We start from the raw sequence: 26,055 nt of genomic DNA, 5'->3' as shown, positions 1-26,055 counted from the left end.
AATCAGTGTCCTACTCCAAGAAAGCACATTGCCTTACCCGCAGTAGATTAATTACTTAGCCAACTGACATCAATGTGGACCCAAGAATTCCTGCTTTACTGCATAGATTGTATTTTGAAACTACCATTATTTATTTTGATGCTCAGAGTGTTCCTGAGCTGGGAGAGCCCCTAGAAGTTGGCTCCTGTGATGTCCTTATGGTTTATTAAGCATTTTCTGACTTTCTGATACAGTAAGGTCTCAGGCTCATCCCCTGTTTCCTCTTCCACCAGCCCACCTACTCTCTGGGCCCCAGAGCCCTGTTTCTACTTTCGGTGGCATGTGATCTTCAGAAATGGGCTCTCAGGAGTCTGGTGCTTGGCAAGCTCCTTGTTTCTGGGCCATCCCACTTGAGAGGGTGGGAAAAAGATAGGTATGTTTATTTTAACACACACACCAGCTGCCTCATCCACCTTCCCCTTCTGTAATCTCTGGCACAGAGTCACTTTCTTATACTGGGGACACCGCCTCCAGTAACTCCACGTTGCCTTCTCCTCAGGCCCTGGCTTCCCCACACACTGTTGCAGCAGCCACTCCTTCAAGCCAGCCGCTCATCTTAACTGCACACTGTGCAGACATCAACAACTAAATGCTTGATTGCAAAGAGGAGGAAGGAACAATGGGGAGCTAGGAAAGATGGAGAACTTCACGGATGCTTGATACCAGTGGGATTTAAGGAGAGACAACAGGAAGGAGAAATGTGAACACCTCTGAGTCAGTCCATACGTGCACGGGTACTGCCATTACAGCAATGCCCCGAGTTCCAAATCCAGCTTTATGTTCCTCCTGCCTTCTTTCCTTATCCCCTCCCCCAATCTGAGGATTGCCGCCTGAATAAAGTGCCACTGAGCAATGTTGAAGGAAAACAGCAGCAAATTAATCTAAACCGCAACCTATTTAAATAGAAGTCAGAGTATTTTGGTGAAGTCAGATGGAGAAATCTTTTTGTTTTGATAATGAATTATTTTCAGGCCTCAGACCAAATGCTTGACTCCTCTAAATGATAAAATGTGATTATAATATCTCTGCAGACTGGGGAAATTAATGATGAGCATTGACAGTACGGTTTCTGAAGACAATGGTTAAAGGCATAGAGAATAATCATTTGTGATGGAGAGGAACCTCCTAATTGCTGGGTTGGGCTGCCTCAACTTAGTTAAGGTGGGGCTGTTTCTGGAATCCTGACCCTGCAGGGTTCTGAATCAGAAATGTCCCAGGGGATACCTGTGTGTGAACTGGAGGGTACAAGTGAAGAGGCCCCTGGGTCTGTGGTCTTCTCTCCGCGGGATGCAGTGACAGACTAACAGAGAGGTGACAGTAGGTTCCCCTTGCCCTGGCTCTCCTCCATCCCACACCCAGCACTTCCTTCTGGGACCTGGCCCCAAGGCCCAGCACCCCACCTGCTTGGGTGGCTTCCCCAACAGAGCTTCCTATAGACCTTTCCAGAAGCTTTCCACCAGGTCCTGGATGTGCCCACTCCTCAGCACTGGCTCACCTCCATCTCTCTCATCAGACCTCTCCTTCCCCAGCTCTGTCCACAATTTGTACAGTCTAATTCCTGGAATAAATTCTTTATTGCATCACTGAGCAGACGGGTCCCTGACGAGCCCTGACTGACACACTCCTACTATGATTCTCTAATGGGCTTGCAAAGATCTTGTGAACTACTGCAAACTGGGGAACAGGTAAGATCTACTCTGTCCAGAGGTAGGGGATGGACTCCAGATTACTGGAGGATATGCAGCCCTGGGTCTCCATTCTGCTTGATCTCAAGAGTAAGGACTATAAATCTGATCCACACACATTTCTGAGGCTCTCATTTGTCCATGTGACAGTCTGCAAATACCATGAAGTACAAGCATTGGTCATTGCAGTAATGTCTCACAGTAAGCAGCCAAAGAAGAATTAACTTCTACTAAATCTGCTTCTAGCTATCTGTATATCATGCTGGGCAGGGCATGACCCTCCAGCTCAGTGTGGTTTTTTTGTTTGTTTTTTGTTTTTCAAATGAAAGCCATGGCTAATCAGTTTATACACTGAGGTGCCATCAACCAGCATTTTCTTTCTCATGAAGCAATAGAATAAAGTGGAACAAAAATCGAGGAGTGTAGTGCCTGTGGCAAGAGTAGCAATTGTTTTTTTTTTTTTTTTTTGCAACTTCATACATTGGCATGGCATTGGATCTTGACATGCGTAGTTACAGCAGAAAAAGTTTGAGAACGATTCTGTGGCACATTCTATCAAACAAGTGGTGTCTTTAGATAGGGGCAGAGGAAGATGATACAAAGGTAGAGAACAGATGAAAATAACACAGATCCTCTCTCCAGATCTCTTGGAACCAAACGGTATTTCAAAATTCATACTCTTCCTGACTTTGGAGAGACCCCTCTTACTCTATGATTTAACACTGGCAGAGGGTGCTAGAACAGTGACCACAACGAACCACACACACTTTGGGCAACTCACACACACTGAAATGGTCTCTGCTTGGCGACCAGGTGAGTTCAGGTCAGGTCAGCTTTTGCCATCAACAAACTGGGCTCTGAAACGTTAAGTTTTTGCTGTATTTTTGAATTGGAGATTGTGGATCTGTACTCAAGCAAATTAGAGCAAACTAGAAGTACCAAGCGGTAAAACAAATCAAAATTGTTCCAGGAATAAATCTAATAATCACATGAGAAAAAAAAAAAACCAACTCTGGATTTTTAACTGTCCAAAAGTGTACCCATAAGTAAATCTAAAAAATGAAAATATAAATTTGTAAAGCACAAATTATAGTGTGCTGATCTACACTACAAATAGAATTGCCAGAGAGTATCTCTAAATATACTTCCCCAGTGAAAATGAGATTTAGTTTTCAAAAGTTTGTTCAGTAAGCATTTTGAGTAATGCAGAATTCATTAACTGGCAGGCAGACTGGAGGCAAAATAGACAATTTAGAGACTCCCAGAGTAAAAGAAACAAAAATATATATTCACACAAAGACCTAGATGCAAATGTTTTTAATAGCTTTGTTCATAATCACCAAAACTAAAAACAGCCCCAACATCCACAATGATCTACACAACAGAACATGATGAGCAATAAAAGGGAATGAAGCACAGATACTTCCAACTCTGTGAATGAAGCTAAAAGGCATTATAGTAAGAAAGAAGCCAGACATAGAAGGTCACTTGCTCCCTGAGACCATTCATAGGACAATTTGGAAAAGACAAAACCACAGAAACAACAATCAGATCAGTGACTGAGCGGGGAGGGTCTGACTACAAAGGAAGAGAAGGAGACCTTCTGGGACAGTGGAGATGTTCCATATCTTGAAGGTGGTGATGGGTACATGATGTATATTTCTGTGAAACTCACAGAACTACACACCTCAAGGAGGGTGAATTTCATTGAACATACACTATACTTCAGTAAACCCAAGGAGAGAGAGAGAGAAGGAGCTGGAGTAATCCAGTATGAAGTGACAAAGGCAATCTAGAATGACCTATGTACTCCAGAAAAGAAAAACCAACATCTGAGACAAAGTAAAGGAAGAAACACTACAACCAAACCTAGCAAACCTTTGATAAAAATGGCATTCTTTAAAACAAGCTGCATCTGTAAATAATATAACTGTTGCAAATAACACAGAATATGTACTAAATGGTAGACACACTGCTCTGTGACATCTCAACATTCAAAAAGAAAGATGGTCCCAAAGGTCCTTGAGCATTTCACTATGGTATTTCCACAGGAGCTGCTCATTGGCTTCTGCTCCCAGGGGATTTTCCCTAATAGAAAAATTTATGGCAAGGATAAAATTAACACTGCTGGATGCAGAGGAAATGGTTTCTTTCGTGAATCCCTTTGCTTGAAATTCTGGGAAATTATGTTTTAACTGTCCAAGACCTATTACCAAATCACTGATTTATGGGATTATGGCTAGATTATTGAGAGACCTTCTCCTAAACAAAGATTCTCTATTTTTATAAATAAGAAATAAAATAAACTCTCCTCGAGAGAGCTGTGGTAATTTGTATGGCTACAAATCTGAACACTGTGTGTTTCTCTCCTGTTTCAGGATAGGAGTCTTCTACTCTAGCCAAGCCAGATTTTTTCAGTGGAGCTCATACAGTCATGCCCACCACATCCTTGTTTCTGTCACTGCCCATCACAGACTCTCCCCTCTCTCCATAGAAATACTAATTTTAACCCTCTTGAGTCACCAAGATGCCACCAGATTTCCACATCTCTTCCAGTCAGACCCATAGTCTCTCCACTTGGGTTCCTTGATAATTAACGCAAAAGCTGTCCATATTGACATTACCCATACTGACAACTTTGGGGCGTCTGTTTGAGAATGAGTGAGCAATTCAGGGTGAAACCAGTTCTTTTTTTAATACTTTTTTTTAAAGATTTTATTTATTTATTTGACAGACAGAGATCACAAGTAGGCAGAGAGGCAGGCAGAGAGAGAGGGGGAAGAAGGCTCCCTGCTGAGCAGATAGCCCGATGTGGGGCTCGATCCCAGGACTCTGGGATCATGACCTGAGCCGAAGGCAGAGGCTTAATGCACTGAGACACCCAGGGGTAAGACCAGTTCTTAATGCTCCTTTCCCACCCTCTTCATGCCTACCATGAGGCTGGGTATGAAGTATTCAGTTAATTAACACCTGTATTGGACTGTTTAAGAAATCGTCCTTTTTCATTGTTGATAAATTTGGTGGGACTTGTTGTCCAATAACAGTTCATTGTTTAGGCTGTAATGACGTTCTCATTTTACCATGCAACTCAACAAGCATGTCAATTAAATATTCTTTGAGTGCTTAGACAATGCGATGGCTCTAGAGCTTCCTTCTGGTACACTTAATGTTATATTGCTGCAGATTCCACAATCCTTCTCCTTCCTTACTGAGAAGGAAATTCTTTCAGAGAGAAAAGCATTCAGCTCATGTTCCCACCTGGTTTTTCCTCTCCTTACAGCCTTCATGGACTATCATTTGCCTAGAGAGAACGTTTGTCCTCCAGGTGCTTACAAGCCCCCAGCTCTGGCTGCCCCTGGCTTGCTTGGTGGATAATGCCAGTGACCTTGTGAAGCTACTTGGACCCCACAACAGAGCTACCAACAGGACACATGGCTTGGGGGATGGTGCTGTTGGTCAAATCATGTGCAGTGTCAGAGCTTGAGAGGGACTGGTGATTGTGGGGTGCCTAACTCAGAGAAGGAAACAAACCTTGGCTTACCCATTGGAATGAGTATGTTCCCTTCAACCCACAGGTTTTATTTCTACCCAATGCCTCTCTGCCCCAGAGGAGTGGGTTTTGGGGCTTTATTTGTTTGCTTGTTTTGGCTTTTTTTCTTCCCTAAAGGTAAGTCAGAGCAATGTGTGGATAACTCATAACCCAGACTAGCATTCCTGGGCTGGGAGACGTGGAGACCAGCAGTAACCACTCAACCACTTGGAGGTATTCTAGTGAAAATTAATGAGTCAAGCAGAACAACGTTCATATCTTACCATCATTTTCCTTCAAGACATTAAGTACCTTTTTTCTGGAAAGTGCTGGTGACTACCCAACAATTGAGGGCAAAGCCTGAGCACTTGGTTTCAGATTTCTGGGGACAAGAATTCTCTGGACAATGGCCTACATCCATTAGTGTTCTAATACAAAACATGCTCATTCACTGAAATTACATTCATTCCAGTATGGAATTCGATTATCTGTGTGGGTTTCTTCGTAAATATATTTCACTGGTCAGAGCAGAGTGCAGAGAAGATTGCAAACCTAAACAGTGATCCTGATGACCAAGGAAAAACAATTTTCTCTCTGTTTATGACAAGCAGGTCAATGAAGGGCATCCGGGTAGAAGCATTCAAAGCTATCTCTGTGGCTTTTGGGACTCCTCTCATTTAATGTGGATACTTCCCTGTGCTACTGACTTGTTCATTGTTCAACATTCCCCATTTGCTCTGTGAATAACATGCTCTCCGGTATTTTCTCTTTCACAGGTCATGAGAAGAGGGCAGACATATACAATGTTAATGAAAAGTTCTGCTGTGGAACTTTGTCACCATCTGTTTCTGGCTCTTGAGTGTGAGCTTGTTTCTCCTCACCACCTACTGTACCATTAAGAGTGGTGGGGGCCGGGGGTCTAAGCTATTTCTGTCTCAGGTATGGCTTTCAACACTATTTCTGCAGAAGAAAATCACTCAGCTTCTCAGGATAAGGTCAGCCACTCCTAATTCCCTGCAGCCATGACCACTCATTTGCAAGAATATTCATGCTTTTTTTTCCTTTTCCAAGGACTTTAAATACATTTCAGGGTACGTGGGTGACTTCTGAAACTGTATTCTTAGAGTCAAAGGAAAATACAGTCTGTATTGCCAAAAATTATGATTATTTTATATGTTCCTTCTGAAATAAGGGCAATGACTCTTGGATGTTACACAGTGAATTAAGGATTTCTAAAGTATTCTTCCTCTTCCACCAGAAGAGAATACTCTGCATTCTCGGCATAAAATAGTCTCCCTTTAAAGTTTTCCCTGCTATAAAATGATATTCAGGCAGGCAGATACAATGTCTGCAAATCCTCCTTCCTTACCCATTTTTTAGATAAAGTTCTAGCTTACCAGCTGTCTCTGAATTCAGTGCCACAAATGTTATTTTGTATCTGCTCTGTGCAAGGTTTTGTACTGAGCACCCAGCTGTGAATAATGGTTCTCTGTTTGGCATGGATGCTATCTGAAAGGTAAAACTTTTACAGTGAGAAACTATACATAACATGTAAAATCAGGACAGGGAAGTATTAGGAAGAGGTGAGGTGACAAAGGGAAATGCCTTGTAGATAGAAAGAATTTTGATAATAAGACACAAAGCAAGGAGTGTTCTAGATAGGAACAGAGGCTAGAAAGTGTGTGTGTTGGGGTGGGGGGATTCAGACTCCAATCTTCAGAAAACTGGAAATGCTTGTAGAAGGTAGTAGTGAAAGACAATCTTCATTTACACGTCAGCTGTGTAAATGAAGTGACTAAGCCATAGAAATGGTACAACACTGTAACTGTGTGCCACTTCCCAGATTTTGTGTAATTTAGACACGGTCGTGTGCTGCATCCATGCATAAAGATAGAGCGGGAAGGATAGTCACAAGGAACTGTTTTCAATTTGTTGGATAATCCATTTCTAAGGATCCTTATGGAAAATTCATACAATTCCTATGAGACAGCCTTAACACAAACTCCCACTTTTTTTTTTTTTTAAGATTTATTCATTTATTTGAGAAAGGGAGAGCACACGCATGAGCCGGAGGAGGGGCAGAGGAAGAGGGAGAGAGAATCCTCAAGCAGACTCCCCACTGAGTGGGAAGCCCAATGCAGGGTTCCATCCTGGGACCCTGAGATCATGACCTAAGCAGAAACCAAGAGTCCGATGTTTAGCCCACTGAGGCACCCAGGTTCCCCCACAAACTGCCACCTTATGCAAGCAATAATGTCTTGGTCTCTAGCAAAAGTGTTAGCTGGAAAAGACATTTCAGAGTAATCTGAGCTATGCAAGAGCTAACTTCAGATTTTAAGTAAGATGGAGAGCAAAGAAGAAATCTGAACCCCATGCCTGTATCTGGCTATTAGCATAATTCCCCCAAACATTCCATTTTATAGACTCAACATCCAAATTTTACCTCCATATCAAACAGCGTGAATTTCCTGCCTATTATTCATCATGCTGTCCACACCAAGACTTGAAATCTTTAAGTGATATATTATACAGTTCATTTGTTCATGTCACTAATGAAATCTAAAATGTTCCTGCTGGTACCTCTAATTTTGTATAGAATGAAGTGCCAAGGTAACCACCTGAGAATTTAGATTTTTAGTTCAAGAACGCACTATTTTCTGTAGGACCTGATCTTTATCGCTCATTAACTCGAGACTGTTTATATTAGTCATAATGACCTGATTTAGTGAAGATCAAGATTACAAATCAGAAGATCTTTCTTTCAACCATATTTTAACGAAGGATTACATCTTTTTTTTTTTTTCCCTAGAAGAAAAATAGGTCTGTTCACAAAATACTTACTAAATGATGTCACTATACTTGAATTAAAAAATCCACTTTCTAAGTTAGGAGCCCAGTCCTAGGGCAAAGCTTTCAACAGCCTAAGAAATGTAAATCACCCCCTTTCGTGATACACATGCATACACACACACCTGTGTATATATATTAGTCTGTAGTTTTTAATCTGTTTCGAGTATACAGAAGGAATTTTGGCAGATCAAAGAAAACTGCAAATTTGATCAATTGCACAAGAAATGTGTCATGAAACAGATGACATGTTATCACAGAGATGGAATGCCTAGATTTAAGATTTTCTAACTTTTCTTCCAGTTGTGTGTGACTTAAATGTCTGTGCACTGAATGTCTGTGTCTATGCACTGAATGTCTGTGTCCCTTCAAAGTGCATATGTTGAAACCCCCAATGTGATAGTATTAAAAGGTGGGCCTTCGGGAGGTGATGCGTTCATGAGTGTGGAATCCCCATGAATGGGATGAATGCCCTAATAAAAGAGATCCCAGAGAGTTCTCCTGCTCTTTCTCTCTTTTTAAATCTATTTTTTATTCTATTTTTAAAAGAATTTGTTTATTTGACACACACACACAGAGGGAGTACAAACAGGGAGAGCAGCAGGCAGAAGGAAAAGGAGAAGCAGGTTCCCCGCTGAACAGGGAGCCTGATGTGGGGCTTGATCCCAGGACCCTAGGATTATGACCTGAGCCAAAGGCAGCTGCTTAATTGACTGAGCTGCCCAGGCACCACTCTATTTAAAAAAAAAAAAAAAAAAAAAAAAAAAAAGGATTTAATTATTAGAGAGAGAGAGAAAAAGAGAAAGAGAAGGAGGGAGAGGGGGGCGGGGGTGGGGGCGGGTAGAGAGACAGAGAAAATCCCAAGCAGATTTGCTGAGCAGGGAGCCAGACTCATGGCTCCATCCCAGGACCCTGAGATCATGACCTGAGCCAAAACCAGGAGTCAGCAGCTTAACCTACTGAGCCACCCAGGCACCACTCTCCAGCTCTTTCTGCCATGTAAGGGCACGGTAAAAAAAAAAAAAAAAAAAATGTCTGTCTATGAACCAGGAAGCATCCTTCTAGCAGACACTGAATCTGCCAGGCTCTTGATTATGGCCTTCTCAGGCCCCAGAACTGTGAGCAATTAAAGTTTGTTGCTTAAACCACTCAGTCTGCCGTATTCTGTTAGAGGAGCCTGAATAGACTAAAACAGCAGAGTTCGTGTCTATCAAGAACAAATGGGACCTCTATCTACAATGTCATGATGAAATGCGGCTCTCTCACGACAGTGAGTTTAGAGAACATCTAAGATAGAATTCTGGTTATCTTACAGGTGTGCTTCGGGGCCAGTTCTTTATTTAGACTAAGATTAAATCATTCCATTGGTCTTCATCATAAAACCGCAGTTTCCTCTAATGGTACCTAAGGGGCCTGCTAGTCACCACAACCCTGCAAATCTTTGACGTATCCGTTTTGATACCAAATGGTCACATCCCCCTGGGCTAGGCTGGCGGTGTGAACATCCACCATCCTCCTTGGAAATAGAAAACAGGGGCAGGTGTACTTCTGCCCCACATTTGCACCCAGGGCATAGAACTCTCCAACCTGCCCACAGCATGCCCTTTTCCTTAAAATCTTTTACATTGAGGGCTCCCGTCAGCCACCAGCAACAAATCTGAGAGCCCTGGATACACGGTTAGGGAAAAGCAATATGCTTACTTCGTACTGTGTTTGGTTCTTTCTTTAGTGATATGTTTTTGAAAGGCAAGAATAGAGGGAGAGGGAGAAAATATTTATTAAACAAAACAAAGTCTCTTAGTGCCAAGGATTTCTTTGATATACACACGTTACGCACATCTGAGAAAACTCTCAATTCTGTGACTTGAACAAAACGTCAGCAAATGTCTAAGAATGATGGTGGGATGCAGGGTGACTCAACCAATCTCATTCTCTGGTGTTTTTCCAAGCTTGCCTCATTGTTTCAAGGCAAAAGGTGTCCAGGTGTTTATTTCTGGTTGAACGGTTGGTGTTCTGAGAATAAATTCATCGTCTACTACTCACAAGCCATGTGGCCACCGGGTGGAGATACTTTAGTTTCTCTATGTGCAAACTCTCATGGAGCTAAGAGCCACGACAGGATAGCGGGTAGCAATGATGCACACACAGTTTATATCTATAGTGTTTGGCTGAATATTATTACTTACACGAATAATGATATAATTATTCTTACTAAGTGGTGGCAAAACAAATCCATTAGTAGTAAAATTCCATTTCATTGAACTTATGAAATTTAAACACAGACCTGAATTTTAACCCATCTCCATTTAAAAAATCCTCTTTCTAGCTTTTTACTTAATTCAATTATGCAAAAGAAGGGAGAGGTTCCCTCTGGGGACTCAGGAGTTGCAAACTGGATGATTCTAAGACCCCAGTTTAACTCCCAATGCTTAGGGGACTGGGGGAGGAGAGGAAACAGTTGCAGATTTATCATTTGAGAAAGAAATCCAGGACATTCTCATCCAAAACGGGGCTCTTGAACTGAGAGTTTCATGTGCTATGCTATGCTTCCGAGGCTCTTCGAATGCCCTGAACCTGAATGCAAAATTTGTTGTTTATGTGGGTACGGATGTTTCTGGATGTGAGTCTCTTACTTTTACCAGATTCTCTAGCAATCCATGACATGACGCCACCTATGCCCCCCTCCAAGAAGTCATAAACCAAGGATTTCATATTACTAATACTAATAGTGCTGTTTTTTACTCATAGAATTAAGTTAACACCAACGATAAAACTGGAATCCAAGCTTTCTAGTTTAGCATCAGTTAGTGCTGGTATCTTCCTTTAGGTCTTCCAAAGGCCGACCTGGAGCAGAGGTCCTGGGTGCAGGTGGCTTATTGGAGAAGCCCCCCCCGGAAAGTGCGAGGATGTGACAATGAGGGATGGACGAGAGCAGCCCACGGATGTGTGCTGCGGACAGGTTGCTGCTGAAAGGGCTCCTACGAGTTGCCCTGTGGATTATCTAGGGCAGCCCCAGCACGTCTCCACTTACTTCTGCTGCTCCCCAACACTTTGCAGCCCTTCCATCCCAGGCCCTTCCAGGCCGCCCCACGTGCAGATGGAGCAAATTTCCAAAAGGCTGGAGAAGCCCTGGGCCAGAGTGTCGGCGGCACCAGAAGCAGAGACGGCAGCCAGAGAGTGGCGTCAGCCAAGTGGATGTGGTCCGTCTCAGGACCCTTCTCTCACACAGCACACCCAGTTACCCACGGAGCAGTGACTTTAAACTTTACAGCCTAAAGCACGTTCGGCAGACATTGTCTCTATCCCGTTCGGTTGTCCCCACCTGGGTTCAGACACGTGCAGTCAGTCCCCTGAACTCCCGCAATGCTTTTCCAGTGATCTTCCTCCTTTACGCCACCCTCTGGTCTGGACGGCACCCCTGGGACTCTTCTAGAAGTGCATCTCAGAGTATCTGCCCTAGGTTTCCCACTCTTCGATGGCTCCTGATACTATCAAAGATGATCCAAACCCCTTGGCATTCCTGTTGGGTTTTTCACCCCTTCTCAAGTTCATTTCTGTATTCGTCTGTGCCCCTTGCACTCCATCTCTAACATCCGATGGGAGGTCTCTAATAAGTTGGCGTTGCAAACCCTGCCTGGGCAGTCCCTGAAGTAAAGCTTTCACAAACCACTCTGCCCTGCCCCCAACCTAGGCAGCCAGACTTTGGCTCAATGCTGCCCCAAGCACATGTTGCCCCCCACCCCTGAGCTTTCTTTCCTCCACTCTGTACCACTCATATCATTATTGTTGTACCTGGTACATAGTGGCTGCTCAAAACCATTTCAAACGACAGCATTAACCAATAGCACATAATCACCATGCTATATTATACATATCGGTGGTGTCTCCTATAAGACTGAGACCCTGTGCTCCTATCCCCTCACCTCAGCCCTCAGCATAGGAATAATAATGTGTGTCCAGAAAATGCTTGTCAACATGAAGCATCATAAATATTGGCATGATGGACTGTGAAAGAACAGAAGATAGAGTCACATAAAACTGAGTTACTATTGGGGCACCTGGGTGGCTCAGTGGGTTAAAGCCTCTGCCTTCGGCTCAGGTCATGATCCCAGGGTCCTGGGATCGAGCCCCGCATCGGGCTGTCTGCTCGGCGGAGAGCCTGCTTCCTCCTCTCTCTCTCTCTCTGCCTGCCTCTCTTCCTACTTGTGATCTCTGTCAAATAAATAAATAAATAATCTTAAAAAAAAAAAAAAAACTGAGTTATTATCTTACCTTTGGCCACCGAGCTGGGTGGTCTTGAGTAAATTACTCAGCCACTCTGAGTGGACTTTGCTCATTTATTAAATGGGGGTAATCTACTCAAGTAGATTATATTACTGCTTCTAAATAGATACTCTCCTTATCCGAAACAGTCATATACACCGCTGGTTATTCCCATGTGACCTACAGTGTGCCTCTGTGGGAGGCGTGTGCTGCTGTGCCCACGGACTTTGAACTTGGCCATGTGACCTGCCTCAGCAAGGGAAAGTGAGCAGATGTGGCACATGTCCCATCAGAGTCAACACTGAAAGAGCCCCATCTCGCCTTGGCCATCGCGACCTTCCCCAGCTACAAGAAGGGCATATGCTCAGTGAAGGTGATATCAGCCTAGATCCCAGAATGAGAAAGGCAACAGGAGAGCCACAGTTGCTCCACGGCTTTGGAAGCCGACATTGAATATGAACCAGAAATACACCTCTGGCCTCTTAAGTCACTGGTATTTGAACTTGTCAGGTAGCCTTGCCTAAGTCAGGAGAAGCCACTCCAGAATGTTGCGAGAATGCATTAAATCAGAAAAGCCAATCGTGTCTCAGGCCAGCATTCCATAGGTCTTTTAAAAACTCAAATCCACTTTTACCCCTGTCATGTTTTTCTGAAAATCCAAATCTAGCCCAGAGGTGGGCACAAAGTTAGGGTTCGAAAATAATCAAATGATAAGTGAATAAACACATCAGTTAGGCTTCATTTGAAAACCAAAATACAGACACATCTTTTTCATCTAGTCATTTCCTGCATATAAATTACCCTCACAAAACTTTTTTATTATAATTTCAAAACAGCTTGCTAAAACTTCCAGGAATATTTCTATGCAGTCTGAAGGAATTAAAGACTTGCCTAGCTCATCTTTCAGAAAGCCAACACAACAACAGGGTACATAATTTAATTGAGAAACATCTGTCATGTATGTTTCTATCATGTATGTTTCACCTTGACTGCTACAAATGTGATGGCGCATCGCAGAAGCCCAGCTACGATTTCCTTTGTTTAATCCCATAGACCATGAGATTAGAGCAATAGTGTGACTTGGATTGAATGTGTTTTCCCCTCTGCATACTTCTCTGAGGTGCAGTATAAAGAAATACTTGTCTTCGGGCACCTGGGTGGCTCAGTGGGTTAAAGCCTCTACCTTCGCCTCAGGTCATGATCCCAGGGTCTTGGGATCAAGCCCTGCATCGGGCTCTTTGCTCAGCACGGAGCCTGCTTCCTCCTCTCTCTCTGCCTGCCTCTTGTCTACTTGTGATCTCTGTCAAATAAATAAATAAAATCTTAAAAAAAAAAAGAAATACTTGTCTTGATCTAAATGAAGAGGTATTCAAAATTATCCATTTGATCCTATAGTCAGTCCTATGACCTTCACTTAAAAAAATTCAGGAAAATAGAGCAGTGACTATAGAAATTGATACCTCTGTTTTGGTCATAATTGATTCCACTTAACCATCACATTTCTTGGATACAAGTTTTCACATAAAAAAACGCATCATAAATCCATCACTGGAGTGTAGCTTTGCATTCTTTTCCAACATTTTACAAAGCATTGTCTGAAGAAACACCATTAATTTCAATAACACAGCTAATGAGGTACACATAAAACTGGAGGGGAAAAAAGAATTTAAAAATTGGCCTTGCATTTCCTAAGGAATCTGTTCATTCTCCAAAGCCAATAGAAATTATAATTTATCAGGAAGAGCAGATTCCACAGGCCTGGGCCAACAGAGAAATGACACACTAATATTTATTTGAAAGGCCGTTTATTTATCAAACACTTATTAAGTGCCTATTATTTGCCACCTCCTGAACTGACCCTAGAGATTATAAGACGGCCACACAGAGATCCTGCCCTCAGAAGGATAGGTCTAATTTAAGACCCAGACAAGTACATTTAAGATTATGAACATACCCAGTGGCTTTGTTCTAAAGGACAGTAGGAAATTGGAAGACAGAAGAGGAACCCTGAGATGGTAGTCAGTGGAGTTAGGGGAAGGCTCTGGGAGGAGGTCAGGGCTAGGCAGGAACAACTACAGCATTCTGAAAGGCACCATAGACAAGAGTGGGGCAAAGCCAATGAAACATGGTACAAAGATGTTTCCTATGCCCTCTTATGGTTCTGTTGCCACAGAATCAGGTCCTCAACTCATAACTTCCCTTATCCAACCATTTCACTTTGCTGACCTTTGTGAGTTAGGTGCAAGGTGTCTCAGTTAACAAAACAGACATGGAGGGGGGTGTCGCCTGGGTGGCTCAGATCGTTAAGAGTCTGTGATCAGCTCAGGTCTGATCCCAGGGTCTGCTCATCAAGCCCTGCATCAGGCTCCCTGCTCAGCATGGAGCCTGCTTCTCCAACTCTCACTTCCCCTCTCTCTCACTTGCTCTCTTTCTCAAATAAGCAAAATCTTAAAAAAAAAAAAAAATGAACAAACACACACACAAAAAACAAAAAACAAGACAGACCTGGTGCCACTTTCAATCCTATTGTAGAGATCCCATGATGGGGAGCAGCTGCGGCAGAACCCAGAGCATCAGACTCAGTCCTTTGCAAAGAGAGACTCAGAATATTCCATGTTAATACAAAGGTGGGCAGATTAAGTCATCACTCACACCGATGCACAGAATAAAGCCACATCTTCATCCCTATGCTTTTAGCGATGAGCCAGCCCTAATTGCAGCCTGTCCTCTCTTCCCCCAGGGCGGCTGCTGTGCAGTGAAAAAGAGATGCAGGGTCCCTGGTCTCCTGCTTCCCAAGAAGCCCACTCTTGCATAATGACTCTCCACCAAACCCCAGGGCCCCGGCCCACGGAGGGCTCGGTTCTGTACTCGAGACATGTCTGATGGTCTAAGCACACAAGAGTGCCCTGGGCACCAAGATTACCGAGACAGTCCAATCCTTTCCACGCTCCTGGACTTCAAGGTCCAAAGGAAGAGAAACATGGAAAATAGGTCCATGCAATGTGTCTATATGTCACACAATGTGAAGTATCTGACAAAATAGGTCCACATTTCATCCACTGAAATATGGTCCTAATACACCCTCATAGAAGAATGCATGACATATGATGGAAAAGGCAGGGCACTGGGAGGAAGCCATCGGGAACAGTTTCACAAAAACAATAACGTTTACACCTAGACTGGTGGGCGGAAGGACCTTGCAGGAGAGACAGAAGGAAGGAGCCCGACGACAGACAAGGCTGTGGAGGGCTGCCCAACCCCCCAGAAACAAACCATGCTTTTTGAATTATGTCTACATTGGGGGAAAAAAAATCCTTGGAATATTTGTGTTTCATCATAGCAGACTGTCTTCGGGGTGATTTGTCTTTTAAAATACTCTTTGAAGAGGAAAGAGACTTCATTCCACAATCCAAGTAGAGCATCAAATAAAGTCACAGGCAGACCGGGGAGTAATAACGTCATCTGAGGTTCTGTGCTGATTCTACAGATTCCTTAAGACTACATTCTCTGCATTTTAAGTAAAAGGGGGTGAGAGATCAGTAAAAGATTAGTATTTTAAAAGAGGCGGCAGTAAGATTTCCCAGAAGGGAGGAACTTTTATTTCTTTTGGCAACTTACTAGGCACAAGCCTATTTACTTGTTAAAATATTTTCTTCTCAGAGGGAAAGTGCAGCTTTGGAAAGAGATGAACCATTTCAGACCTTGCTCAGAGCTGACGGTGATAGCTATGACTAGCGCCTTCTGCTATTTCTACCTCTTTTTTTTTTTTTAATTTAAATTCAATTAACCAACATACAGTACATCATTAGTTTTTGACGTAGTGTTCATTAATGCATTAGTTGCTCAAAACATCCAGTGCTCATCATGTCATGTGCCCTCCTTAATGCCCATCACCCGCTTACCCCATCCCGCCCCGCCACCTCCCCGTCTGCAACCTTCAGTTTGCTTCCCAGAGTCAAGAGCCTTTCATGGTTTGTCTCCCTTTCTTATTTCTTCCCTTTCTGTTTTCTCTCCCTTCTCCGATGATCCTCTGCACTATTCCTTATACTCCATATATGGGTGGAGAATTCTCCGTAGGAGAATTGTCTTTCTTTGACTGACTTATTTCACTTAGCGTACAGTCAGCAAAACTAAGAGGCAATCTACGGAAGGGGAGAAGATATTTGCAAACAACGTAACAGATAAAGATCTAGTTCTAGCTCTTGTTCCCTTGCTGGGTACATGGCAAACTGACTCTTCTTCTTCCCCCTAAGTTAGCGAGCTGATTCTCTTTGGGCCGTAGATTGTGAGTTCCAGTGACCAATGCCACGTCCAGGTGAGAACATTTAGGAGCTGGTGCATAAGGACGCTCCCCTTCCATGCTTAAGCAAACTCAGAATCATCGTGTTGAGACAGAACTGCAAAGAGTCTGAAGTCAAATAATGGCATGCCACCCTCTAGATGACTCTGACTTCCTCATTAGATTTTGCATGAGTGAGAAAGGAACAGGTGTTGTATTAAGCCACCGAAAGCATGGCCCATCCCTTAGCTGAGATACTTGTTTCTAACTTGCAGAGTATCAGTGAATTCACGCCCATGTGTATGGAGACCGAGTGACTGATTTACAATTATAAACTTAGACAATGTGCCTAGGAAGGTAAGATTTCTGGTTGAGACCAAAATGTTGGGTACAGATTATTTTTTTCTTTACATTAACAACAAAAACAAAACAACGAAAAACCCATGTCTGCTTTTATTATGCAAATATAGATATTATATTAGCAGGAATGGGAAGGGAGTATAGGAGGTCCCATCTAAGACATACGAACCTACATCCTTCTTGTGCTACAACACACTCCTGTAATGAAGTCCTAAAATAAACTCCTGATATCCCCCCACAGAGGGGCAAGGCGATTGTCTGTAAGGTAAATAGAACATACTTTCTTGAACCACATAAACTGTGAGGATGCGTACTTATTCTGAGATCATGTACATAATCCCACAGGTTCCAGAAAGGGAATGGCTGAACACCGTCTCATGGCAAGTGTTCTTGCAAGGACAGCAAGTAGGACAGATCCCTGGGTCTTCCTTTCAGTTACAAAATGTACAACAAAGGGCATCTTTGCTTTCTTATTCTTGGAGAAGACTTTGAAGATTTAGCTGACTCGGTCACTTCTTTTCTTTAGATGTGGCTACTTTAATATAATCTGCTAGCAAACAGACTGATGGGCTGACTTCAAAGAACTTAATGAGGAGAGGATCAATATCCTAGTACAACTGCTCTAAAGAACCAGGTAGCTTCATTTAAGACATAATTGTAATTCCCTTTAAGAGAGAGAAGAGGCTAAAACTCCAGAAGAAAAAAAGCACAGCTACATTGAACAGCACTGCCTGACACAATCTTTGCAACTATAAATGCACCATCACCTCAAAGATCAATATTTGTTCTATATTTTAAGATGCGGATGCAAAACAGAGAATGCTCATTGTGCTTCCGGGAGGATAATCTGGGAAAAACACAACAGGACGTTTTAAGGCAATGTCTAAAAATCAAGATGATCACCCAGCTGAGATTACGGTTCAACAATAAAGCATTGCCCTTGATATACTCCCTATATATTTGTACATCTACTGGGAAGTATAACAATTTTACGGAGGCAGTGTAACATCAACTTTATACTGTCTGGCTTTTTTCAAATGAGAATATCCAGTAAGGTTATGGCTTAAGACCACATGCCCAGAGGTACAGGGATAAGGAAACATGAAACAACATAAAAAAAAAAAAAAAGGATCTATAATCAAGATTTTAGGGTGTTATGGTGTAAAAATCTTCATCTTTAGAACTAGGCAAAGTAGAACTGAATGTAGGTCAGTACTAATGCAGGTCAATGGCCATGACTGTATGTGTAGGTTACTTGAATTCTTTGAGTTTCTTTACCTGTGAGATGGCAACCAGAGTGTACAAGTGTGTGTATGTGTGGTGGGGCTGGGGGGGGGGGTCAATAAGTGATGGTCAGTTACCTGTTTTTGTAAATAAAGTTTGATTGGAAGACAGCCATACTCCTTGTATATGGATGCTTTCTGTTACAGAGGCAAAGTTAAGAATGACAACAGAAAACCTGAAATGTTTACCATCTGTCCTTTCCGGTAACTGGTAACCAATCCCTCCCTGGTCTGTGAGGTTGCTGTATGGACTAGAAATTATTTAACATAGTGTGTGGTACATGGTAGCTGTCTTGTTAGATCATTATTCAAGTAAGGGAAAGGTTAAGGTCATATAACCTAGGAAGAAAATGTTTCAACTGCCAAATACTGTTGATCAATGAATCCTTAATCATCTGAGAAGAAGCTCTTACACAAAGTGCTTCACCTAGTTGACAGAAAGGATAGTAACCTATACTTTACTCTATGGAAAAATGATGCAGGATAAATGCAATGTAAAAGGACAATAAGATTCCATTTCTCACCTATCAGACTGGCAAAAATCTCAAGTCTGACAACTTTGTTGGTGAGGCACTGGGGAAATGCTCTCATGCATTTTTACCAGGAGTGCAAATTGTTGAAACTCTAGGGAGTGAAACTTGGCAAGATTAGCAAAATTCCAGATAATTTACTCATCAATTATCCTTGGGAATCTAATCCCTAAGATATCTGGCAAAAGCACAAGTGTGCACAGGGTTATTCATTACAACATTCTTCTGTAAGAGCAAAAGACTGAAAATAGCCTGAATGTGCCCCATGAGGTATTGGAAAAGAAGGAGTTAAAGCAAGTCATTTGTGATCCATTTTTCTCTGATACTGGGGTTGAGGGAAGAAGATAAGTGACCTGATTTAGCTTCTTGTAAACATATGAACTAGATACGGGACAAATAGAATAAATAACTCATTACTTATTTATTTGTTTGTTTGTTTTATTTTCTTGCTAGGAAGAGTCCTCATCAAGCAAGAAAACCCTGGTTTGGGACATTAGGATAAACAAATCTTCAATCCATAGATGGATGAGTTAAGACTCTGGAAAATGTCACATGAGCTCTTCAAATTTCTTAAGTGTAAACCTGGAGATGTTGCAAAATCATGTTTCCTGCCATGTGAGGGATTTGGAAATCTCACTGGAAACCTCATTTCTCACTCTGGACCAAAAAGTGTGTATAGATATAGATACAGATATAGATGTAGGTATAGATAGAGATATATATGCATATATAGTATGATAAAGAAGAATAGGACAAGGTTACAGGTATATGCAAGTATGAGCTTGCATATGTGCAAATAAACACTGGAGGATTAAACCAAAAGCTCATACATAACCATATAACTGGGGGAAGGAAGAAGGCACAGGACATTAGGGGCAGGGGACGCATGTGACATTTCTCTGAAAACACTTCATATATATAAAAACATATAATTTGTACTTAGAGACACATAAATGTTATATATTCAAAAATAAAATGAGATTTTAAAAACTCCATTAAAATTGAAAAGATTCTGAAACAAAGGAACCAAATTATGTATAAAAGTTAGAATATGACCACATAGGAGAAAAAAAAAAAACCCAAAAACTTAAGTAATCTAAGTTTTGAGTCTTTAGTTGTACATCTTTAATGTAATATAAAATGAAGACTGACAGCAGATTTTAAAAGTTCATTTAATATTCCTGGGGCTCCTGGATGGCTAAGTCAGTGAAGCATTCAACTCTTGGTTTTGGCTCAGGTCATGATCTCATGGGTTGTGAGATCAAGCCCAGGGTCAGGCTCCATGCTCAGCAGTGGCGGGGCGGGGTGGGGGGTAGTGGGAGTTCCTGCTTGAGAGTCTCTCCCTCCCACTTGCACATGACCATAAGTAAGCACTCTCTCTCTCTCAAATAAATAAATCTTTTTAAAAAACAAACAAACAAAAATTTAAACTTCATTTAATATTTTTATTATGAGTGGTAATATTAGTATTTACATTTTTGAAATATATATATATTAAAATAAATAAGTCTTTTTAAGAACCACGATGTTTTAGTGGAAAAGAAAATAAATGCAAATATAGTGCCAGAGAAATTAAAAATTCTGTAAAGCTATGTCTGATTTGGAAATAATGTAAGAATTCGTATTATTATTATTATTTTATTTTAAAAAGGTATTTGCAGGACACCTGGGTGGCTCAGTCAGTTAAACATATGACTTTGGCTGGGTCATGGTTCCTGGGACCTGAGATCGAGCCCTGCACTCCCTCTACCTTTCATCCTCACCCCTGCTCCTGGGACCTGAGATTGAGCCCTGCTTCTCCCTCTACCTTTCATCCTCACCCCTGCTCATGCTCTTGCTCTCTCAAATGAATAAATAAAAAATATTTAAACAAATAAATTACAAAGTATTTTCTGGCTCAGCACAGAAACATGACAGTGCAGATATAATGGCCATCCCTAGTATTTAGACTGTGATTTCAAAATACCATTCTCTATAAAGAAAAGAGGGCTCCTTGCCAGGTCTGGAATGTTGGATGGTCTTGTACATCTAGTTGTTCTAGAAACAAGGAAACTATCAATGACTGGTGGTCCTGTGTCAAAAGGACACAAAGTCAGTGTGAAGTTGTTCCCCGTGACCAAAAGGGAACAAAGTGAACATAAGTGCAACAGGGGGCTAGAATAACAAGATAAACAATACCACAAACAGACAAATCCAGAATGGGAGACACTCTTCCAGAAACTGACCTGGTTTCTTGACAAGTCAATGACATGAAGAAAAATGAAATAAAGCTATGAGGGAACTGTTACTCTAGATGTAACAAGACAGAATGTGTAGGCTTCAGTAGCATGATGATTCAAACCAGTATCTATTTTTGAGATGGTCAGGAAATGCAACATTGACCAGATACTCTATGGTGCCAGGGACTTACTGTTATTTGCATTTGGTATGATAGTGGCATTATGATTCTGGAAGAAAACACCTACTTTTTTTTTCCGAGATGTGTCCTCAATCTATGTAGGGACAAAATTACATGATGTCTGTGGTTTCCTTTAAAGTATTTTAACCCTATCCCCAAGAATAGACAAAGGAAGTATGACAAGGTCCTATCGAAGATGGATAATGACATTTCATTTGTTATTCTCTTCCCTTTGCTTATGTGTTTCTCATACTATGAAAAGAGAGTCAAGAGAAAACTTCTTTGGGAAAAGATTACACACAAAATGAAGGATTGACGTGATCTTTTATGCTTTAAGTCAGCCTGTGAGATCTGCCCATCTCAAGCCCAACTCCTGTAATAGCCTTCTTGTGAGACCTACAGTGATGGTGTAGACTCTGGGAGTTTAGGGAAAGAAATAAATCTTTTTTATTTTCAAATTTTAAAGTAGTTTATTATTTCTTTAAGCATTTGGTCAGCTTGGGATTAATACACATAAAAACACATTTTCAATATGATAAAAAGAATGAGTCAAAATCTGCCTTTAGAGTAAAATAAGAAATTAAAATCACTTTTCTCTATTACAATAGCTGTACCAACACGGCGAGCTCCAGACTAAAAGCCACCGGGAGGGATCTGTCCCACAGGCCATCACTGAGTTCCAAAGCAAGTGGGTTAGTAACCTTACTGACCCTACCTCGACTTTGTCTGATGTCATAATGAGTCCATTTGGGACTGCTTTTAGGTAGGAGCGCCATGATCTCAGTTTTTAACTCAGAGTGAATAAGACCTAACAATTTTGATGACTGGGAAGATGTCAATATCAATATATTTCTTTGCTCTAAAACTTTAGAATGGGGACACCTGGGTGGCTCAGTTGTTAAGCGGCTGCCTTTGGCTCAGGTCATGGTCCCAGGGTCCTGGGATCGAGCTCCACGTGGGGCTCCCTGCTCAGCGGGGAGCCAGCTTCTCCCTCTCCCTCTGCTGCTCCCAATTCTATTCTCTCTCTCTTTCTCTCATGCATGCACTCTCTCTCCAATAAATAAATAAAATCTTTAGACAAATAAAATAAAACTGCAAAACTGAAATGACATGGGCGGTAATAAAGCTAGAAACTTCCTGGAGTTCTCCAGTTGGACAACTTGCCTTTGATGCTCTTTCCTAGTTTAAGAGGATTTTCACATACGTTCCTCTATGGAAGGCAGGAATTTTATAATGAAAAGGGCTACTTTACAAGGAAACAGAGGCTCTGGGGACAAAAAGATGACTGCCTCACGGGCACACAGTCCCTAAAGCAGTGGTGGTGAGACCACTGATTTATCATCAGGAAATTCCTTAGAATGAAGCAGGACATGAGACCCTGAAAGTGAAGACATGCCAACAGGCTAAACCCTGCTTACCTTTCAAAGCCAATCTGCCGAAAGGTCTTTTCCCACGTGGAGCCTACAAAGAGAAGGAAAGAAAGTAATTAATTGATGCACAGTAAGCACGCAGTTAGTTCTGTCCTGGGCTTGCAGAGACTTGGTTTTAGAGTTAAGTGGGAGGAGTTTTCCCTCAGAGGCATCGTTCTCCACCTCCAGTCCCCCAACAGCCCCTTTGGAGAACAGTCCACGTAACGCTCCGTGCAACAAAGAGCTCTGTGATTTTCCTCTGGTCACGCTGCAGGCCACTAAATCATTCTCTAAACGTCTGGATGTGTCACAATAACGTGGGTGAAACTCTCCTGTCAAAATTAATGCAACAGCATAGTGTAAGTTCTACTCTCTAAAATTCAACACTTAATTCCGTGGGGCCCACGGAAAACTACATGGGCCTCTGAAGGTCCGACTCATACCAGGTTTTTATCTCATCATTGTTGAGGGACAAGGATTCACATGTCTCTCTTTCTAAAGCTAAACATTTAAATCAGAAGACTCTTGAATATAAAAATGTTGTTTCCAGTGACATGACTTGAAGAACAGTATATCCAAATCTATAAAAGAACAGCTGGGTTTGAAAAAAAAAGCTTTTGTATAATTTTTTTCATGTAATAGTTCTTTCCTACATTATAGGCATAATAATTTTCTGAGGACTTGATATAAAGCAAAGTGCTCATATTTGTCAAAGACCACTCTAATAAAAACAGCATTAATAAAAGTTAAGGATTGGTACTAGTCCCATAATTTTACATTTTTCCATCAATCCATGGCAAAATCATTTTGATTTCAGTAAACAGCCACCTAGCCCTAAATCTGTGAGTTGTGTTATGCCAAACTGCTTGGTAATCACAGTATATGATCACTATCATTCTGTACAATTTCCTTCTGCAAATAGGAAATGGTAGATTCAGGCTTGGGTCTCCAGAGGCAGCTAAAAATCTACCCTTCTTCTTTTCCTCCAATCACAGTTAACTAGGTTGGTGCTATGCTTCTTTCTTGAGAACTCTGCTTTACTCTAACGCTTTACTGTCAGCTGACAACTCAATGTCTCCCAGGACTTAGTCTTCTGGAAAGATAGGCGATTACACAGTATTCTCCCCAGGCCCTCTCTGAGGACTGAGCTAGTCCCAAGAGAGCATGAACATGGTGTTTCACTATGGGCTTTGGGCTCATATACTTGGTTATGATGAATCATTTTAAATAAGTATTATACATAATAAAGGACTGCCTTTTAGATATAATTACACACACACACGCACAAATTTAAAGCAGATTCAGGCTTATCTCCTCGGATGAAGTCATTCTTATCCAAATTAAATTCCAATATGCTTTGCTGAGTAGGAGTGAAAGTCATGGAATTTTAGTTCACCAGCCCAGGAATTTCCATGACTCCTGGTCCAGGGGAGTAGGCCTATATGAATGTCGTCTGTCCTGTGAATCTCATGCAATTCAAAATCCCTATCTCAGGAATTCTTGGAAGACAATTACCCTGCCCTGGAGATACTAACAATTAAGACTCTGGCAAAACATAACATAACCTGAGTCAGAAACCACATAAAGACAGCTGGCAACCGCCTGGCCCGAGCAGAGAAGTGGGAGAGATTAAGAGTCTCTTGCCAAGTGAGAACCAGACAGTCTGAGCTCAGACCAAGTGGGAAGGGTCTAGAAAGGCTGGAGGGGTTGGTGAGGGCGTTCAGATGCTACTCTTCTTGACTTGCTTCCAGGGAGAAACAAAGCACCTTTACATGTTTTCTACATTTTCATCCCCCGCCACCCCAATCTGCTCAGTGTATTCCTAAATGGATTTTTTAAACAAATTTTTCAGAAAACCTCCCTTTTTGATAGACTCAGTCTATTATCAAGTTAAAATAAAAATAAATCATTTTGTGATATAGCACTATCAGGCTTTTAAACATGACATTTTAATTAAGACCTAGGTACCCTCTTCACGTTTCTTGGAAAAGTAAAGTTACTCAAAGAAGCAGAACAAGATAAGAGTTTTTGGTGCGAGACTTCCAGTACTCCTTAGAATAAACATTTCCAACCAATCAACCAGGCACAACAGAGATGGCAGAAAAATGACTTCGTCCTAGTAGCTAGATATTAATGTTAACTGATAATTTGAGCATCTTACATACAAAAGGCACTCATCTTTGTTTGCTGTTGATACTCTATTAATCATTTTACTATATTAGGTATAAGACTGAATAAATTAAAATATGGTTTCTGCCCTCAAACACCACATACCCTAGAGGTTTGGGTTTTTATGTCTTTTGTGAGCACTTAGTCATGATGAAATGAGAAACACACAATAAATGGAACAGACATATCCAGATCCTTTGGCACCACGAATATTTTTGGCAGCTCATTATTCAGTTGTTGGGGAATTCTTTTAAAGCCATTAACCATGTTTTACATGGTAAGGTAATATTATTCTCTTTTGCTGGAGCAGTCCAACAGGGAGAGAAAAGTAGGGAAAACAAAAGTAGCTGGCAGACTTCCTTGATTCAACACTTTTTAAATGAGATTTATAATATGGAGAAGTCTAAAACATGCTACATTCTTCAGGGGAACAGCAACAAAGAAGAAGAAAATATATAGCACAGAGAAAGGGGCACAAAACTTAGAGGGTTTTTTTTTTCCTTTCCAATCATAGATGAAGTTAGAAATAATGAATTATGATTCCTCATTTCCCAAATATCCCTAACACCCAACAACAGAACTGAAGTCTGGAATGGAGCATCATGGTATCCAGAAGCTACAAACACACCCTGGACTCAAGGTCATTCAGTCTGCAGAGCAAGTTCCCATATCTCCTGTCCTAGGTACCCAAGGTAAGAAAATGCCCTTTAGCACCCTACAGCACTGACACTCCAAGGTAGGCGAGGGGGGACTGCCATGCCCTGAAGCAAAAGCACGGGTCATTTCCTCCTCAAATACATCAATCAGCAGTCGCTCTTTTACAAGAAAACTCGACCTATCTCTTCTCTTCTCTCCCTCTCTTTCTCCCCCCATTTCCTATTGACCTCTGTAGATCCAAGCTCCAGTTCTTTCCAGAAGAGAAAGAAGTCATGGAAACTTTTTTGGGGAGCTATCTTCCCCCCACCAATGAGCTGATTCTGCTGGGGCTCCCAGTCCTACTACCTCTTCAGCCTTGTCCCAGCAGGCAAGAAAATCCAGGAGATTTGGAACCCCCAAAGCTCTGAACTTCTTTACTCACAGCCTTGCCATCCTTTGGGGGCTGTTACTCTTGTCTTGCCGTCCTTCTTCATTTTCCTTTCCTTACTCTCCTTGCTATCATTGGTCTGTCACCCTGATCTGGCTGTAATATGGAATTTAAAACAATTTTTTAATTCTACAAAAATTTACGTGTCTGATTATTAGCTTTAGTAGCATGCAAGAGCCT

General features: G+C 41.7%; 1 protein-coding gene across 4 annotated transcripts in view; it reads right to left on the bottom strand.

Annotated features, from left to right (window-relative positions):
- The window catches only part of PIEZO2 (piezo type mechanosensitive ion channel component 2), a 455,796-nt gene that overhangs the window by 209,184 nt on the left and 220,557 nt on the right, over window positions 1–26,055 (bottom strand). For all 4 annotated transcript variants that reach the window (XM_045065366.1, XM_004742696.3, XM_013051380.2 and 1 more), the window contains exon 4: window positions 22,632–22,674. In XM_045065366.1, coding sequence (XP_044921301.1) covers window positions 22,632–22,674 — 43 coding nt within the window. The remainder of the gene's footprint in view (window positions 1–22,631; window positions 22,675–26,055) is intronic.

The sequence above is a fragment of the Mustela putorius genome, unplaced genomic scaffold, assembly GCF_011764305.1.
Source record: "Mustela putorius furo isolate JIRA1106 unplaced genomic scaffold, ASM1176430v1.1 tig00003858_pilon_pilon_pilon, whole genome shotgun sequence".
Taxonomy (NCBI): Eukaryota; Metazoa; Chordata; class Mammalia; order Carnivora; family Mustelidae; genus Mustela; species Mustela putorius.
Note: the sequence above shows the minus strand (reverse complement) of the source record. Positions and strands in the feature narration are given on the sequence as shown.